This window comes from Pseudorca crassidens, chromosome 7 (assembly GCF_039906515.1).
Source record: "Pseudorca crassidens isolate mPseCra1 chromosome 7, mPseCra1.hap1, whole genome shotgun sequence".
Lineage (NCBI taxonomy): Eukaryota > Metazoa > Chordata > Mammalia > Artiodactyla > Delphinidae > Pseudorca > Pseudorca crassidens.
The window spans coordinates 66,520,201-66,540,625 of NC_090302.1; the positions used below are offsets into that span (position 1 = coordinate 66,520,201).

The 20,425-nt window shown below is 35.6% G+C and overlaps 1 protein-coding gene across 7 annotated transcripts in view; it reads left to right on the top strand.

The window, feature by feature from the left end:
• The window catches only part of CNTLN (centlein), a 328,541-nt gene that overhangs the window by 295,161 nt on the left and 12,955 nt on the right, over positions 1 to 20,425 (top strand). For all 7 annotated transcript variants that reach the window (XM_067744463.1, XM_067744465.1, XM_067744462.1 and 4 more), the window contains 2 exons: positions 17,563 to 17,748; positions 20,236 to 20,313. In XM_067744463.1, coding sequence (XP_067600564.1) covers positions 17,563 to 17,748; positions 20,236 to 20,313 — 264 coding nt within the window. The remainder of the gene's footprint in view (positions 1 to 17,562; positions 17,749 to 20,235; positions 20,314 to 20,425) is intronic.

Here is a 20,425-nt window from a genome sequence, read left to right on the forward strand (position 1 = left end):
CAGGGTCTTGGTGCTCCGGGCTGGTGTCAGGCCTGAGCCTCTGAGGTGGGAGGGCTGAGATCAGGACATTGGACCACTAGAGACCTCCTGGCCCCAGCTAATATCAGTCGGCGAGAGCTCTTCCAGAAATCTCCTTCTCGACGCTAAGACCCAGCTGCACCCAGCAGCCAGCAAACTCCAGTGCTGGACGCCCCATGCCAAACAACTAGCAAGACAGGAACACAACCCCACCCATTAGCAGAGAGGCTGCCTAAAATCATACTAAGTTCACAGACACCCCAAAACACAGCACTGGACATGGCCCTGCCCATCAGAAAGACAAGATCCAGCCCCACCCAGAAGAACACAGGCACCACACTCCTCCACCAGGAAGCCTACACAAGCCACTGAACCACCCTCACCCACTGGGGGCAGACACCAAAAACAACAGGAACTACGAACCTGCAGCCTGCAAAAAGGAGACCCCAAACACAGTAAGTTAAACAAAATGAGAAGACAGAGAAATATGCAGCAGATGAAGGAGCAAGGTAAAAACCCACCAGACGAAACAAATGAAGAGGAAATAGGCAGTGTGCCTGAAAAAGAAATCAGAGTAATCATAGTAAAGATGATCCAAAATCTTGGAAATAGAATGGAGAAAATACAAGAAACGTTTAACAAGGACCTAGAAGAACTAAAGAGCAAACGAACAATGATGAACAACACAGTAAATGAAATTAAAAATTCTCTAGAAGGATTAAATAGCAGAATAACTGAGGCAGAAGAACGGATAATTGACTTGGAAGATAAAATAGTGGAAATGACTACTGCAGAGCAGAATAAAGAAAAAAGAATGAAAAGAATTGAGGACAGTCTCACAGACCTCTGGGACAACATTAAACGCACCAACATTTGAATTATAGGGGTTCCAGAAGAAGAGGAAAAAAAGGGTCTGAGAAAATATTTGAAGAGATTGTATTTGAAAACTTCCCTAACGTGGGAAAGGAAATAGGCAGTAAAGTCCAGGAAGCTCAGAGGTTCCAAACAGGATAAATCCAAGGAGAAACATGCCAAGACACATATTAATCAAACAATCAAAAATTAAATACAAAGAAAAAATATTAAAAGCAGTAAGGGAAAAGCAACAAATAATATAGAAGGGTATCCCCATAATGTTAACAGCTGATCTTTCAGCAGAAACTCTGCAAGCCAGAAGGGAGTGGCGGGACATATTTGAAGTGATGAAAGGGAAAAACCTACAACCAAGATTACCCTACCCAGCAAGGATCTCATTCAGATTCAACAGAGATATTAAAACCTTTAAAGACAAGCAAAAGTTAAGAGGATTCAGCACCACCAAACCAGCTTTACAACAAATGCTAAAGGAACTTCTGTAGGCAGGAAACACAGGAGAAGGAAAAGACCTACAAAAACAAACCCAAAACAATTAAGAAAATGGTAATAGGAACATACATATCGATAATTACCTTAAATATAAATGGATTAAATGCTCCAACCAAAAGACATAGACTGGCTGAATGGATACAGAAACAAGACCCATATATATGTTGTCTACAAGAGACCCACTTCAGACCTAGGGAGACATACAGACTGAAAGTGAGGGGATTGAAAAAATATTCCATACAAATGGAACTCAAAATAAACCTGGAGTAACAATTCTAATATCAGACAAAATAGACTTTATTTATTTATTTAGTTTTGGCTGTGTTGGGTCTTCATTGCTGCGTGAGGGCTTTCTGTAGTTGTGGTGAGTGGGGACTGCTCTTTGTTGCAGTGAGCGGGCTTCTCATTGCAGTGGCTTCTCTTGTTGCCAAGCATGGGCTCTAGGTATGTGGGCTCAGTACTTGTGGCTTGCGGGCTCTAGAGCGCAGGCTCAGTAGTTGTAGCATATGGGCTTAGTTGCTCTGCGACATGTGGGATCTTCCTGGACCAGGGCTCGAACCTGTGTCCCCTGCATTGACAGCCAGATTTTGAACCACTGTGCCACCAGGGAAGTCCCAAAAATAGACTGTAAAATAAACACTATTACAAGAGACAAAGCAGGGCACTACATAATGATCAAGGGATCAGTCCAAGAAGAAGATATAACAATTGTAAATATTTATGCACCCAACATAGGACCACCTCAATACATAAGGCAAATGCTAACAGCCATAAAAGGGGAAATCGACAATAACACAATAATAGTAGAGGAATTCAACATCCCACTTTCACCAATGGACAGATCATCCAAAATGAAAATGAATAAGGAAACACAAGCTTTAAATGACACATTAAACAAGATGGACTTAATTGATATTTATAGGACATTCCATCCAAAAATAGCAGAATACACTTTCTTCTCAAGTGCTGATGGAACATTCTCCTGGATAGACCATATCTTCAGTCACAAATCCAGCCATGGTTAATTTAAGAAAATTGAAATCGTATCAAGTATCTTTTCTGACCACAATGCTATGAGACTAGAAATCAATTACAGGAAAAAATCTGTAAAAAATACAAACACATGGAGGCTAAATAATACACTACTAAATAACCAAAAGATCACTGAAGAAATCAAAGAGGAAATCAAAAAATACCTAGAAACAAATGACAATGAAAACATGACGACCCAAAACCTGTGGGACGCAACAAAAGCAGTTCTAAGAGGGAAGTTTATAGCAATAAAATCCTACCCCAAGAAACAAGAAATATCTCAAATAAACAACCTAACCTTACACCTAAAGCAATTAGAGAAAGAAGAACAGAAAAACCCCCAAAGTTAGCAGAAGGAAAGAAATCATAAAGGTCAGAGCATAAGTAAATGGAAAAGAAATGAAGGAAACAGTAGCAAAGATCAATAAAACTAAAGGCTAGCTCTTTGAAAAGATAAACAAAATTGATAAGCTATTAGCCAGACTCATCAAGAAAAAAAGGGAGAAGACTCAAATTAACAAAATTAGAAATGAAAAAGGAGAAGTAACAGCTGACACTGCAGAAATACAAAGGATCATGAGAGATTACTACAAGCAGCTGTATGGCAATTAAATGGACAACGTGGAAGAAATGGACAAATTCTTAGAAAAGTACAACCTTCTAAGACTGAACCAGGAAGAAATAGAAAATGAAATAGAAAATATAAACAGACCAATCACAAGCACTGAAATTGACATTGTGATTAAAAATCTTACAACAAGCAAAAGCCCAGGACCAGATGGCTTCACAGGTGAATTCTATCAAACATTTAGAGAAGAGCTAACACCTATCCTTCTCAAACACTTCCAAAATATAGCAGAGGGAGGAACACTCCCAGGCTCATTCTACAAGGCCACCATCACCCTGATACCAAAACCAGACAAAGATGTCACAAAAAAAAGAAAACTGCAGGCCAATATCACCAATTAACATGTATGCAAAAATCCTCAACAAAATAGTAGCAAACAGAATCCAACAGCACATTAAAAGGATCATACACGATGATCAAGTGGGGTATATCCCAGGAATGCAAGGATTCTTCAATGTACGCAAATCAATCAATGTGATACACCATATTAACAAATTGAAGAATAAAAACCATATGACCATCTCAACAGATGCAGAAAAAGCTTCCGACAAACTTCAACACCCATTTATGATAAAAACTCTCCAGAAAGTAGGCATAGAGGGAACCTACCTCAACATAATAAAGGTCATATATGACAAACCCACAGCCAATATCAATATTGCTCAGCCATAAAAAGAAATGAAATTGAGTTATTTGTTGTGAGGTGAATGGACCTAGAGTCTGTCATACAGAGCGAAGTAAGTCAGAAAGAGAAAAACAAATACCGTATGCTAACACATATATGTGGAATCCAAAAAAAAATGGTTCTGATGAACGTAGGGGCAGGACAGTAATAAAGATGAAGATGTGGAGAATGGACTTGTGAACATGGGGAAGGGGAAGGGTAAGCTGGGACAAAGTTAGAGAGTAGCATTGACATATATACACTACCAAATGTAAAATAGATGGCTAGTGGGAAGCAGTTGCACAGCACAGAGAGATAAGCTTTGTGCTTTGTGACCACCTAGAGGGGTGGGATAGGGACGATGGGCGGGAGACACAAGAGGGAGGGTTTATGGGGATTTATGTATACATATAGCTGATTCACTTTGTTATACAGCATAAACAATCACAACATTGTAAAGCAATTGTACTCCAATAAAGATGTTTAAAAAAAGTTGCTTAGAGAAGAATTGAGCGTATCTTGAACTAATAAGAGAAGGCAATTTTGCAGTAGATGGAAGGGAAATAAAAATAAAATCCAGATCGAAGTGGCACCCAGAGTTGAAAACAAGCAGAGGCCCAGCATATATACAAAAGGCAAGTGTGATAATATGAAAACAAAAACTTAATTTGGATATATGGGTGGAAGGTAAAACATTTCAATGAACTTAATGCAATGAGACTGTACTATGTATCTGAAAGGTATAATTGGGAAGGGAAGAGGAATATTCAAGCATCATGAAATATATTTCAACCAAATAACGTAACATTTTGTAATACTGGAGACTTTTTTTTTCCCAAATACACCTATGTTGCTTTTAGTCAGCTGATGGCAACATTGCTAAAAACTAATATGTATCCTATTCGTAGAATGGCAGTTCAAAGTATTTTGAATTAGTTTGCCTATAGTTGACAAGTAAAGGATGGAAGCAATATTGATGATATGCATATTTATACAGGATTACTGCTTTTAAATGAGTAAATGTCTATAGCTATCCTAATATTGTCCCCTTTTTTCCTAACAAATACTGTAATTTAAAATTGTAACAGTTCTAAAAATTGAGATATAGTTGATATATAACATTGTATTAGTTTCAGGTATGCAACATAATGATTCAATATATGTATTGCAAAATGATCACCATAATAAGACTAGTTAACATCCATCATCATACATAGGTACAAACATTTTTTCTTGTGAAAAGAACTATTAATAAGGCATTTGACGTGAAAGTATATAGTGGACATTATTTAGTAACAGCACTGCTTCGTATGTGTGCTATGTAACGTTTGAGTCTACCTCATTTTGGTACCTCTTTTTTTAACTTATGGGTTTTTAAAATTTTTGTTGAAATATAGTTGATTTACAATGTAGAGTTTGTTTCAGATGTACTGTAAAGTGACTCAATCATAAATATATATTAAAAATATATATACTTTTTTTATACTCTTTTCCATTATAGATTATTACAAGATATCAAGTATCTTGATACTTGATATCAAGTATCAAGTAGGTGCTATACAGTAGGTGCTTGTTGGTTATCTATTTTATATATAGTAGTGTGTATATTTTAATCCCAAACTCCTAATGTATCCCTCACCCTTTTCCCCTTTGGTAACCATAAGTTTATTTTCTGTGTCTGTGAGTCTGTTTCTGTTTTGTATGTAAGTTCATTTGTATCATTGTTTAAGATTCCACATATAAGTGATACCGTATGATATTTGTCTTTGGCTTACTTCACTTAGTATGATGATCTCTAGGTCCATCCATGTTGCTACAAATGGCATTATTTCATTCCTTTTTATGGCTGAGTAATATTCTATTGTATATAAGTACCACATCTTTTTGTTGTTGTTGTTCATAAGGATCATTTCAGGTGTTATTTATTTATTTGAAATATTTTTTAAAATTTATTTATTTTTGGCTCATTGGGTCTTTGTTGCTACGCATGGGCTTTCCCTAGTTGCAGCAAGTGGGGCCACTCCTCGTTGCAGTGCATGAGCCTCTCATTGAGGGGGCTTCTCCTGTGGCAGAGCATGGGCTCCAGGCACATGAGGCAAGTAGTTGTGGCATGCGGGCTCAGCAGTTGTGGCACACGAGCTCTAGAGCACAGGCTCCACGGCATGTGGGGTCTTCCTGGACTGGGGCTCGAACCCGTGTCTGCCACATTGGCAGGTGGATTCTCAAGCACTGCACCACCAGGGAAGCCCCAGTACCACATCTTCTTTACCCATTCATTTGTTGTACCTCTTTACATATATATATATATATATATGTGTGTGTGTGTGTGTATATATATATATACACATATATATATATACACACACACACACACATATATATATATGAAGTGTATTTATTTATTCATTCATTTTTGTCTGCGTTGGGTCTTCGTTGCTGCGTGCGGGCTTTCTCTAGTTGTAGCAAGCAGGGGCTGCTCTTCTTTGTGGTGTGTGGGCTTCTCATTGCAGTGGCTTCTCTTGTTGCAGAGCACGGGCTCAAGGTGCATGGGCTTCAGTAGTTGCGGCTCGCGGTCTTCAGTAGTTGCAGCATGCAGGCTTCAGTAGTTGTGCCTCATGGGCTCTAGAGAGCAGGCTTAGTAGTTATGGCACACGGGCTTAGTTGCTCGGCAACCTATCGGATCTTCCTGGACCAGGGCTTGAACCCATGTCCCCTGCATTCGCAGGCAGATTTTTAATCACTACGCCACCAGGGAAGTCCCTGTTGTACCTCTTTATAATGACACTCTAGTGGTACGTGAGGGTGGATCCTGGAATCCCTATATTATTCAACCCTATTTAGATATTCTCTTGGGATGCATAAGATTAAGAAATTATTGAAATAGATCTCAGAAGTCCATTGGAACATATAATCACCACCAAATCTGTTTGTACCTCATTGTAGAAGGTTAGTCATACAGCTTTTCACCTGGTTCACAGTCTTTCTCTCCGACACGATTCTGTTATGATTTTGGATGACCTCCCATCCATGTAGGTCATCCAGCACCCTAGCCTCTCAGTTCTTCACCATATTCAGTTCCAGTGATTAGTCTCATGATCATATCCCTGACCCTTGGTTCTGAATTAAGGAAGGATCACCCACCTTATGGAGCATTTGGAAATGTGTGGGTGCTTTGGATTGTCACACTGACTAGGAGGTGCTACTGATATGCAGTGCCCATTGGCCAGAGATGCTAAACATCCTGCATTGTGAAGGTTAGTCCCACACAGTAAAAAAATTGTCATCTCCACAATGTTTCCATTAAGAAATATTACTCTTGGCCTTGTCATTACCAATAACTGCATCAACTCCAGAATCTCTGTTTCTAGCATCTTATTCTTTGACCCCCATGTCTTTTTGTACTTACACTCCAGCAATTCTCTGACATGATTACAAACTGAAATTCATTGACCTTACCACTTTTCCCTAATTATTACCACCTTCTTTTCCATTATGCTTTCACTTCCCTCCTCATGAAGCAAGTACTCCATGTTCTGTCATTGTCACTTTTTAACATATATCCTCAAGTCTGCTCATCTGTCCCTCTGTCATATTCACATGGAAAAAATCCATGCCTATTTTGTTTTGAATCTCTACCCACTTTTCTTCTGGACCCAAGCAGCTGAATGTCTCTAAAGAAAAACACAACCATGCTGATTGGTCTTAATTTAAGTTCATAACCAAGAACTTCAGGTGGGACCTCAACACTCTGTGTAAGACTGTTATACTTTCCCAGTACATTTAGCCCCCAAGTTTCCCCAACATTCCTTTCTCCTATCTTCTTAGACCTCTAGCATCTACCCCCTCCTTAGTGCCTTAATCTCAGCTTCTTATTTCACTGAGAAAGCAGAAGTAACCTGAAGAAATTTTTCTCTTTTTTTTTCATTACTAAGCCTACAACCCACTGGAATCTGTACTCCTCCCAGTCTTACTTCCATTATAGTGTTCTTTGTCTCAGGATTTGCTTTTTCACCAGTCATCCGGGTGGTGGGGCCCCAAACCTCGAATCATCCTTGTCTTTTCTCTTTCTCTCACATTGCATGTCTAATCCCTCATCAAATCCTGTGGGCTGTGATTTGAAAATCGATCCAGAATTCTGCTGCCTTTCAACACTGCTACTGTCCAGGTTATCACTACCTCTTGCTTGTACCCCTCATACTCTCCTAGCTCATCTCCCTCTTCAGCTCTTGCTCCAGACAATCTTCTTCTCCAGTTTTTGGTTAGAATGATTCTTTTAAAACTGAAAACATATCGTGTCACTCCCTTGCTCAAACTTGTCTCATGACTCCTCATTACACGATAGAATGAAACGTCTTCACTGCCCTGCAAGGCGTCCATGATTAGTCTTGTTGTTACTTCTGTGACTTCACTTTCTACTAGATGTCACCTCACTGATTCCTCTTTCACCATACTGACTTTCTTGGTGTTCCTTGAATACTGCAAGCCCTATTCTTTCTCAAAGTCTGCTCTTTTCCTGTTTATATTAAAATAGTTTATCTTTTCACTTCTTCAAGTCTTTCTGCCCAAATGGGACTCTGTCAATCTTTAGAACATATGAAACAATGGAAAACAAAGACACAAGTAAAACCTACATAACTGTTGATGTTAATGTTTACAGTAACAGAAGTTAGGAGGAGGGGGTGGTTGGAAGAGTTAAGTTTCTTTTTTGCTTTGGTGGAACATGTGGAGGATAAGAAACTCTAGATATTGATTCAAAATATAATATTAGTTTATTAAATTAATCAAATTAAATGCTTGAATAATATTAAATATATGTTCAGAAATTTTAAAGGTGACCACAAGAATAGGAATTGAGTATTTAATTTTTAAAGAATTAGAAGAAATTTAAAAAAAAATAAAGAAAGCTCCATCAATTCAACACAAGCCAGGAAGAAGAATAGAAGGAAGGGAAGAAGGAAAGACAGAACAAAGGAGAGGAACAGTATATAAGAGACATGGTAAATAAAAAAGATAGGATGATCCAAACATACCAATAATCACAATATACGTAATAAAGTTGAAATGTATTTTAAAAAAAGAGAGACTATGAGATTGTGCAAAAGATGCACCTAAAACATAACGATCCCTAAAGCTAAAACAATAAAAGAATAAAATTATGATATCCTGCAACTAGCTTGTACCAGCTTGTGAGAATCGATTTTGTGTATCTCTTTCCAGCATCTCCTTCATGTTTGTTGCTTGAAATCAATCATGGTACAAGTACTTAATGCCATAGAAATTGACAAGCATTACAAGTCATACCTGTCCCCTGAAAAAAGAGCTTGTTTGCCAGCACACAATTGAATATGTTCCAGGTAAATGCTAACAAAAAGAAGATATAACAATATTACTTTGAAACAAAATTAAAGAAAAAACCATTAATAAGGATAAGGAGGGTAATTTCATGTTGATAAAAATGGATAGTTTGCAAAGAAAATATAAAATTCATGAATTTTTGTGTACCTGACAACATTAAGCAAAATTTGGTGAAATTACAAAAGGAAATCAATGAATCCACAAGTGTATTTACTATCTTCTAGTATATTTAATCTATATTATATTCAGAAATCAACAATTCAAATAGAGAAAATGTGAGCAAGGCTACTTTCTTTTCAAACCCCTGTGGAACATTCACCCCTGTGGAATATACATCTTATGCCACAACGTTCAACAAGTTCAAAAAAAGCAAAAATCATTTAGGCTATGTACCCTGAGTAGGGTATAATATAATTATGATTTTACAAAATAAGTGGCCAAATGTTTCTATCCACTTAGAAATTCCAAACTCATCTATATGATTTTGGGTTAAGGAGGAAATAAAAAGTCAGTTTATGAACTACAGTGAAATATCAAAACCTTTGAAATTCAACCAAAATTTAATTTTCAACTCAAGATACTAGAAAAATAAATAAATAAACTCAAAGAAATTTTTTAAATGGACTTAATAAAGATAAAAGAAAAAAATCCGTAAACTATAAAACAACTCCTCTTCTCCTTCCCCAAAATAAATTGAACGTATACAGCTAAACTTTGATTGTTAATGACATGTTTGTGGATCTAGATATTCAAGAGAATCAAGTCATAGACTATTAGAACTAACCAGATAATTCAGCAACAAGTTCAGAACAAGGTCAACATACAAAATAAAGTAGACTTTACAAGTAAGAATATATTTTAAAATACTATTTTTAAATTTCTATTTACAATGATAAATCTGTTTCTGTGGATGTAGTCACACTTTAGATACCTCATATATGTGGAATCATGCAGTGTTTGACTTTTTGTGACTGGCTTATTTTACTTAGCATAGTGTCTTCAAGGTTCATCCATTTGGGAGCATGTGACAGGATTTCCTTCCTTTTTAAAGCTGAATAATATACTATTGTACATATATACCACATTTTGTTTGTCCATTCATCCATCAGTGGACATTTGGCTTGCTTTTAACTCTTGGCTATTGTGAACAGTGCTGTTGTGAACCTAAGTGTGCAAAGGTTCTTTTGCATATATCCAGAAGTGGGATTCCTGGATATATAGTAGTTCTCTCTCTTTTTTTTTTTTAATTTTTGAAATATCTCCTACAGTTTTTCATTAAAGTTGCACCACTTTACAATGCCACCAACAGTGTGCAAGGGTTTCAGTTTTTCCACATCCTTGCCAACATGTTTTTTGTTTTTTCAATAATAGCCTTCCTAATGGGTGTGAGGTGATACCTTATTGTGAATTTGATGTACGTGTCTCTGATGAGACATGATTCTTTACATAGAAAATTCTAAAGATTTATAAAACAGCTACTAGCATTAACAAGAGTTTAGCCATTTCATAGGATACAAGGTCAAAATACAAAAATCAAAAGTTTTTATATATTAACACTAAACGATTGGAAAATGAAATAAAAAACTTTCAACTTACTATAGCATCAAAAATACAATTCTTAGAAATAAATTCAAGAAAAAATAGGTAAGCCACTAAATGTTGGAAAGAATGTGGAGAATGGAGAATTTTTATCCATTGGTGGCGCAAGTTCTAAGGGAAAGCTATAGAAGTTTCTAATAAATGAAACAGTCACCTACCATATGACTCAGCAGTTCTACTTCTAGGTGTTTACTCAAGAGAAATGAAAACGTGTACACACAAAATGCACAGGAATATTCATAGCAGTTTTATTCGTAATAGTCAAGAACTGGAAACAGCCCAGGTGTCCATCTATAGGAAAATGTATAACAACGTTATAATTATGTAATGGAATAAAAGTCAGCAATACAAAGAAATGAACTACTTATACATGTAACAATGTGGATGAATTGCAAAAACATTGTAAGTGAAAGAATCCAAACACAAATAATGCATACTGTATGATTCCATTTGTAAGAATTTATAGAACAGGCAAATCTAATCTATAGAGATTAAAAAAAAAAAAAAGACAGTTGTTGCCTGCCTCTTGGAGCTAAGGATGGGGATTGACTAGGAAAAGACACAAGCCAACTTTCTGGAGTGATGGAAATGTCCTTTACTTTGATCTGGGTGTGAGTTACCCAGTGTTTTCATTGTCAAAATTCATAAAATCATACAGTTAAGACTTACGCATTTCACTGTATATAAATTTTACCTCAAACAATAGTAATGAGAACTATAAATAAATATTGATCTTTAGTTAAGAAGTGAATGCTGAAGTGTTTGGGGGCAACTGTACAGATGTCTGCAACTTACTTTGAAATGCATCAACGAAATAAGATGGAAGATAGCTATGTGATAAAGCAAGTATAGCAAAATTAATTGTAGCTTATAGGTAGTGGGTACATGGTTGTGCACTGTGAGTTTCTTTAAACTTGTCTGCATGTTTGAAATTTTTTATAATAAAATAGTAGGGGAAAATGCACTTTGGAGAATTCTGCCTTGATTATAAAGGGATAAAATCATCATTTCCCCTTCTCTCCCTTGGAATCACATGACAGACAAGGAGAATAAGAAACAAAAATTCAGTTCCTTTTTACAGCAAACCTAGGTCACAGTTAAAACCCTGTATTTCAGAAGACATGGAAGAGTAGCCAAAACCAGGTAAGATTGGTGAAGACATCCAAAAGGAAGCAAAAATAAGATAACAGGGAGAGAAGACTTAGGTGCTGTAGACTTCTGAAAGATCAAGCAAGAATACAGTCTTCGATGACAGCCACATGAGGTACACATCCTAATCACCTGTCTGCAATAGTGGAATGAGTCTGCATCTGTTTGTGTAGGAGCTTCCTAGAACTAGTTTGCTTCCAGAGAAGAGGAGGAGGCAGGACTTAATGAAGAATAACGCAGACAAGGTGTATCGGCAGGAGGCAGCTTTCCTCATAGCAGCCAAGAAAAAAAATTCCTTATATTATAAAAAACCAAACAAACCATAACCAAAATAACATGGCTAATGGAATTCATCAGAAAAAATATTAGATTCATATATAAAACTTCACCAGCCTGCAGCACAGCACAGGCCCTTCTGCCACATAACTTTCTACAAATAGGAAATCTCAGAAAAACTCTTCTCTTTCAAAAACGAGTCCTGAAAAATGAACCAACATAGTATCAACAAAAATAGATTAGGATAAGAATGGAGGAAGGAAACAGGAAAAATAAATGGCAGGAAAAGAAGTTTCACCACAGATAGTTGCTGCAGAGAAGATGAAAATATTTTACTGTGAATAAAAATATTAATGAAATAATTTCCTCCAAAAAGCACATGTTTAAGGTAGAAATAAATGTAAGGACTTAGAGAAAAGGTGGTGAGACATGGGAACAAATGAAAGCAAGTTGGCAGACAAAGCAAAGAAGTAAAAGAAAATAAATAAAATTATCTCAGAAAAAAATATATATATTTCTGGGTTTTATATGAATGTATGTGTGTATAAATACTGTTGAACTTATTGCATTTAATATAAATTAAAAGGAAAAGAACAAGTTACGGATACACAAAACAATATGGATGAATCCCTAATTTAAAACACTACGTTAGGACTTCCCTGGTGGTGCAGTGGTTAAGAATCTGCCTGCCAATGCAGGGGAAACGGGTTCGAGCCCTGGTCCGGAAAGATCCCACATGCCGCAGAGCAACAAAGCCCATGCTCCACAACTACTGAGCTTGTGCTCTAGAGCCCATGCTTTGCAACAAGAGAAGCCACCACAATGAGAGGCCTGCACACCGCAACGAAGAGTAGCCCCTGCTTGCTGCAACTAGAGAAAGCCCACTTGCAGCAACGAAGACCCAACACAGACAAAATAAATAAATGTTTAAAAAAACAAAAACAAAAAACCCCCACCATGTTGAGAAAAGGAAGTCAGACATGAAAGAGTACATAGTGTATTATTCCATTTAGATGACATTCTAGAATAGGAAATATTAATCTAAGATGATATAAATCAGAGCAGTGCTGTCTGGATGTGGGAGGAATTGACCTAGAAAGGAGCATCAGGGAAATTTCTTGAGTATGGAGATGTTCTATATCTTGAACAGGGTGTTGGCTGCACAGAAGCATACAATTATCAAAGCTCATTAAACTAATCACTTAAAATGTGTGCACTGTTTCATTCTAATTATGCTTCAGTTAAACAAAACATACTGTGGAAGAAAGGATTTCTGAAGCAAATGACAGAGATTCAACACATGTATAATTGGAGTCTTCAAAGAAGAAAAGGAGTGATGGAACAGGACAATTATTGAAGCTATAATCCAAAAACAATTTTCAGAAATAAAAAACTTCTAAGAACATAACATGAACCAGGGAAAATTGATCTAATATGTCATCCCCTGTTTATGTTTCAGTAAAGTTTCTGGACTCAAACAAATAAAGAATAGTGATGTAAAAAAAGTTCATGTCATGTATAAGGGGGGAAAAACAAAGATGAGACAACTCTGAAAGGCTATCTCGGCTCCAGAGCTCCTTACACGATGGCGTGAAGCCTCTGTTGGAACCGCAGTGCAGATCAACATTTCCCTCTGCCTGCTCCTGCTTCCCTAAGTTTCTAATAGGTGTTGCTTCTAAGCACCCTCTCCCACACAAATCTCCACCCCACATTTTCAGGCATTCCAACCCAAGACATACCACAAAGAAACCTCAATTAATTCTGAAAAGTAGAAATAGTATAGATGACGATCTCTGAGAATAATGCAATAAAACTGCAATCAATAACAAAACTAGAAAACCAGTCACTAGCACTTAAATATTAAAAAAAAAAAAGTTATTGGGTTAAGAAGGAAATGTGAACAAATTGCAGAATATTTTTAAAAGAATAACATTCTAGAATTATCAGAACCCATAGGATAGAGCTAAAACAGTGCTCAAAAAATGTATGGCCTTATATATTTACATTAGCAAACAAGAATAAATGAAAGTAAATATTCAACTGAAGAATTAAATAGAATCTGAAGATTGAAATAGAAATTAATGAATTAATGTGGAATTAATAAATGAATACAAGAGTATTTTTTTTGGAAAAGAAAAGTAAGAAGCAATAAAATAGATTGAATCTTTAGCTTACCTAATTAAGAAAGTAGAAAGCACAGCTATACAAAATAACAAGTAAGTGACAATAAACATAGACACAGGGGAAAAAAATCGTGGCAGAATACTTAGTTCAACTCTGCAAATAAATTTGAAAGCCTGGATGAAATAGATCATTTTCTAGGAAAATTATGATGTATCAAAACGCCCTCCAGAACAAATAGAAAATTAAAATGATTTGCCAAAAAGGTATCTTTCTTTGCAATAAATACTAGGCCAAATTCAGATGAGTGCTACCACATCAGTAAAGAGCAGATAGATTCAATCTCATTAAAACTACTGTAAAGCATGGAAAGAGAAGATTTTTTCCAAATATTTTTGGAAGAAATGACTCAATCTCTTACTAATATACAAATTCCAGATAAAATATTAGCAAATAGAATTCAGCACATCAAAAAATAATATATCACACCAAGTGGAGTTTATTCCAGTGATGCAAGGATAATTCAATACTAAGAAAATTATTTAAAATTGTATTAATAGATTTATGATGAAAAATCATATGATAGTTTATATGGATGCTAAAATGGATTTAAGACAATTTGGTTTCCATTCTTATAAGAAATAAAAATAAGATGAGTAGATAGTTACCTATATAAAACTATATTATATATTAATATATTAAGGTGTATCTTTTAGTATATTAAAATACAGCTCTCAACTCAAAATCTGGCATAGTATTTCCTATGAAGTAGAGAGATTGCCACTAAAATCAGGAACAAGTTGAGTATGTCCATCAATATTACTATTTAATATTGTTCAGGAGGAACTTAATAATCAATTCAATAAGAAAAGAAAGAAATTAGAGGTAAAAAAGTTGGAAAATAGGGAATTCCCTGGTGGTCCAGTGGTTAGGACTCTGTGCTCTCACTGCTGAGGGCCTGGGTTCAATCCCTGGTCAGGGAACTAAGATCGCACATTCCATAAGCTGTGCAGCATAGAAAAAAAAAAATAGAAAATAGGAGTAAAATTATCAATATTTTCAGACATTCAATTCCTGGAAGCTAAGGAGGAATTGGCTGAAAAACTCATAACAAATAAGAAATTTCAGTAAGCTTAATATATATTAACAATCTTTATGTATACAAGCAACAATCAGTACTAGAATCAGTGCCCCCCAAAAAGTAAGAGGCCCAGGAAAAAAAAGATCTACAAAGAGAAAATTTTTAAATGATCCTCGGAAACACAAATAAAGACTTAACCAGCTGGAAGGGAATACCATGGTCTTTGATTAGGAAGACTCAACGTTCTAAAATGTTAACATGATTCAAATAAAATTCAACTTGATTTAAATAAAATTACAAGTAAAATGTTTAGGAGAAGGGGATCTAGACAAGCTCAATGTGAAGTTTATGTGAAAACCCAAACAAACAAAAATTATCAAGAAAAATCTGAAAAGAAAGGTAATAGAAGGGAGATACCCCTACCGGATTATAACATTTATTATAAAGCCTCACTAATTAAAATATACTATAAAGCTTCACTAATAAGAAGACAGATGGAACAGAATAGAAAGTTCAGAACCTGACCTAAACACACATGAAATCAATGGGGAAAATATGGACTATTTAACAGGTGGTGGTGAGACAACTATGATTGTATGTAATAATTTTCTAGATGATTACAAATGGATAAAACATTTAAAACTGAAAAATAAAATCTTAAAAGTGGCAGAAAAAATCATGGTTTGAAAATGAGTATATATATATATATAATATACATATATGTATATAAAATTGTGGAGAATGGTTTTTAAAGTATCACAGTAAATTTTAAAGTATCACACTAAATTCAAAAGTAAGGGCTTCCCTGGTGGTGCAGTGGTTGAGAGTCCGCCTGCTGGTGCAGCGGACACGGGTTCATGCCCTGGTCCGGGAAGATCCCACATGCCGCGGAGCGGCTGGGCCCTTGAACCATGGCCGCTGAGCCTGCGCGTCCGGAGCCTGTGCTCCGCAACGGGAGAGGCCACAACGGTGAGAGGCCCGCGTACCGCAAAAAGAAAACAAAAACAAACAAAAAAAAAAGTGAGAAAAGAAAAGATTCATTTAGTACATTAAAGTTTTTACATTTTTTTCCTAGGTATAAAATACTATAATTACTGTCAGAAGAAAAATACAAAATATGAAAAAGATTAGAAATACCCAACAGACAATTATAATTTCCCTAAAGTATAAATAACTCCTATAAATCACTAAGAAAAATAGAAAAAAAAAGAGAAAAGAAATATAATTATCTGTTAAGGCTGATGCTCAACTTCATTTTTAATAAGAGAAATGAAACTTTACAATACAGTGAAAAAAACTACACTGAAAAACCAGATTGGTGTTTTGCCAGTGGTATGGAGAAACAAGTATTTTCCTATGTTCTTTGTGTAGGTGTAAATTGATATGATCTTGGAGAGAGGGAGAATTAAACAGCTTTCAAAATTACAGTTATACACACCCTATGGTCCAGCAATTTCACTTCTAGGAATATATCCTAGGGATGCAAAAATGTATATATGAGCACCATTATTTATTGCAACATTGCTTAAGCTGGCAAAAGATTGAGAACAACCCAAACATCTAGCTAGCCTGCTCTCAGCCCACAAAGCCAGGCATCAGGCTCCAGAGCTCTGTCCACCCAGGGTAAGAGCTACCTTTTCCTTATGCACACATAGGCATGTATTCTCAAAGGGAGAAATTAGAGACTCTTGTAGAAGCAAGCCTAGACTTTTATGATTTTTGTCAATCCTTTATTGTTGTCTTGTCTACACATAATTTAATTGCACTTTTACCCACCTGGCTTTATCAAATCCTTCCAAAGATTTCTAATCCAGTTTTAATAAAATAGGAACAACCCTCTTTATGCAGTTATATTTCATTATTTATGTAATAATTAATTATGTAACTAACCTGTTACAACAAATATACACACTTAGGAATAAATAGATCTGACAATTGGCATCAGCTCAACTGGTGGGAGTAGTTGTGCTCTGGCATGATGCTAAGTAGCCTGCCTGCTACAGGTATTCACCATCCAAGATAACAGTTGCAAATCTGAAAGACGGATTGGAGAGATTTGGTTAATCCAGCAAGTTGGTTAAGTGGTCATTTGCGAGAGCTTTTATTGCATTCTGACAATAAGTAAAGAGCAATCCATTATGTTCCAATATAAATAAAATCAGAGTAATCCCAATAAAAAATTATTTGCCAGTATCTTCACATTTTTATGTTATGACTGCTTTTTCTTCATTTATGACTTCCATATGAGCCCACATTCTTTCCAATATGTTGCAGGCTTTGGTCAGAGAGTTACAAAATGATGTCCATTCAATAAGGCGACAAATCAGAGAACTTAAAAAGGTGCAGAAAAACAGGGATGCTTGTAAAACCTCAACCCATAAAGCCCAGACCTTGGCAGCATCTATCCTGAACATTTCACGGTCAGATCTAGAGGAAATATTGGACACAGAAGATGAAGAAGTAAGATCACTTAAATATTTATTAATAATGGGCTTGTTACACATTGAATGTAAGTACATATTTTTGTTTTATAATTCTTAGAATTTCATCTTTAAGATAATATTAATGAAGGCAAGAATATTAGTGTACCAATGAAAGATATATCAAAAGTATTAACCAACTCAAAAAACCTTTAGAGAAATTTAACTATGTAATACAGAAGTAAGCCAGTACACATAACCTTTAGAACTGCTTGCTTGTTATTCAAGTCAGTTATCCTTTCCTGTCTCTTCCATTTTCTATAGTTCATCATGTATCTTTTAAGCTAGTATTTTTAATTAAGCCTGTTTGAATGGATTTAGTTAGCTGGGTCAGAATTGATTTGAGGATTTTTCATCCTACATGAGATTTTTTAATGTAGTGAATATATTGGCTTTTCTAGCTAAATTCAAAGTTGTTGTTGATCAAGTTATAGAAAAAGATATTTATTGCTTTAAGGTGGGGAAAATACTCCCATCTGAGTGAATTTATGTGCATATACATATAGGTCTTCAGTAGCATTTCTGTACCTCCTGAGGAGGGCACTGCATTTTTGATAGTTATTGCCTCATAAACAGCAGAATCTCATACACAGTCTTCCGTGAAACCTGTGGAGGATACTCAATCCTGTCTATTGTGAAGTCTCTGAACTTTAATACATAAATATTAGATTTTTTATTGTTTAGAAAGATTAAAGAGATGATGGTACTCTTAGCTTCCCCATAAATATTTGCTCAATGACTAAATAAAATGATAGACTTAAATGTTTGTATGAGAACATCCTTCAGCACCCCTCCCCCATCAGTTTCTCAAAAAATTTCTGGAATAGAGCAGATCTACAACTTGTAAAAGTTTTTAAACTGCTAAGAATTCTTAGAAAAGAGGTCAAAGGCATCCTGCAGAGATTATTTTCATCCTATGGGTAAATAGGGTAGTGAATTATCAGTTTCCTATTTTCAGCACCTATGCCACAGTGTCTGTGAATTCTGAACTTTGAAGTACAAAAGCATTATGAAATACAGTATCAAATATAAGACACACAGGAAATAATAGTATCTGAGGCAAGGGTGTTAACTGTATCTTATTATGGACACTTAATTAAAATTTGATTGATAAAAAGAAACCTAACAAAAAATTAAGGTAGAGTCCTCCTCTGTTTCCTACAAGTTTTAAAACAAACAGACTTAGCAAAATCCCTCATGTGTATATGTGTGTATACGTGTGTGTGTTCCAGATACATATTCTGGAAGACAGCATCACCGCCTTTGTGTGGTCTTAAAAGATGCCCTTACTGGGCTTACAGATTAGAAAAAAGAACCCCCTTTGAGTAGACAAATTGGAAAAAGTTGTCCCCTTTGAGTATATTAATTAGAAAAGGATCTCTCTTGTTAGTCCCAAAGAGTAGCTAGCACATTTCTGTGAAGAAATGGCACCCTGGCCTCTGGGCAGATGCAGTTTGGAGGCAGGGATGCCAAGCACCAAAATGTGCATACCACACAACCTTAAATGGAAGTCGTCCTGGAAGAAAACACACTGTTCTGTGAAGACTCAGTGCACACACCTGCATATATTTACTAGATTTAATTATAGATCGAGCTTATTTGGACTGATCCCTGCCTGCATCTTTCAGAGGTCTAAAGAGTTGAGTGACTTACCCAAGTAGAGCCCAAACCACCTGAATTTTATGCTTTAAGCTACATCGAACTCTTGTAAATTCACGTAAAACACTATGACAACCTATGCGAAGTACCTAGCCTGATACTTGGCATACAGTAAATTTCAACAAATGTTAGTTTTCCAAATCCTTCCCTTTTTGAAAAGCCCATTTTTTGCGAACCGAATCATGATTTTAACTGAATAATCAGTTGCACATGTGAATACATTATACTTTCAGAATATTTTACCTTGATAATTGATGCATTGAAAATATTTAGTGACTTAACAATACTTTAAATTGGAGCATCTCTTACCTATCAGCTAGTTATTGGATATTTTAAATGAGTAAGCATTTAAGTACACCAGAACCATGCATGTCCTGTTTTGTCTGTGATTATAACAATTACTCCTTAATTATCTACTGATAAGTCAGAGTTTTGAGTATAAGGTTTTATGTCATCTTATGAGGGTTACTTATAAATGATTCTTCTATACAGCTCCATTTTCTTTTTCATTTTATTTTAATCACTTCCACCTCCACCTCAGTCCAGTGTGAGCTCCACTGTGAAGGCAGAAATAAAACATTCCTGAATTATATTATGAAATATAGAAATATAGCTTTATCTTCCACATGTAGGTAGATATTTATACATTAAAGAGCATCGATTTGAATATTCCCTACTTTGAAAGGACAGGCTGCTCTTTGCTGAATCTAATTCCACCAATATTTCTCTAGATTTATTCAGTATCTAACAGTATGATCAAGTTCATATAAATGAAATTAACAACAGTGTTTTTATTTTTTTCCTTCAGGAAATCGAAAGGACAAAGATCGATGCTGAAAATGACAAGGAATGGCTGTTGTACATTCAGAAACTTCTTGAAGGACAGGTATTTTGTTTTTCTACTTGATATATTAAAACTTGCAGATAAAAATTCCAAGCCGTACTTTTTTGTTACTAGATGCCTAATTTTTTGTAAACAGACACATTACTTCTGTTAG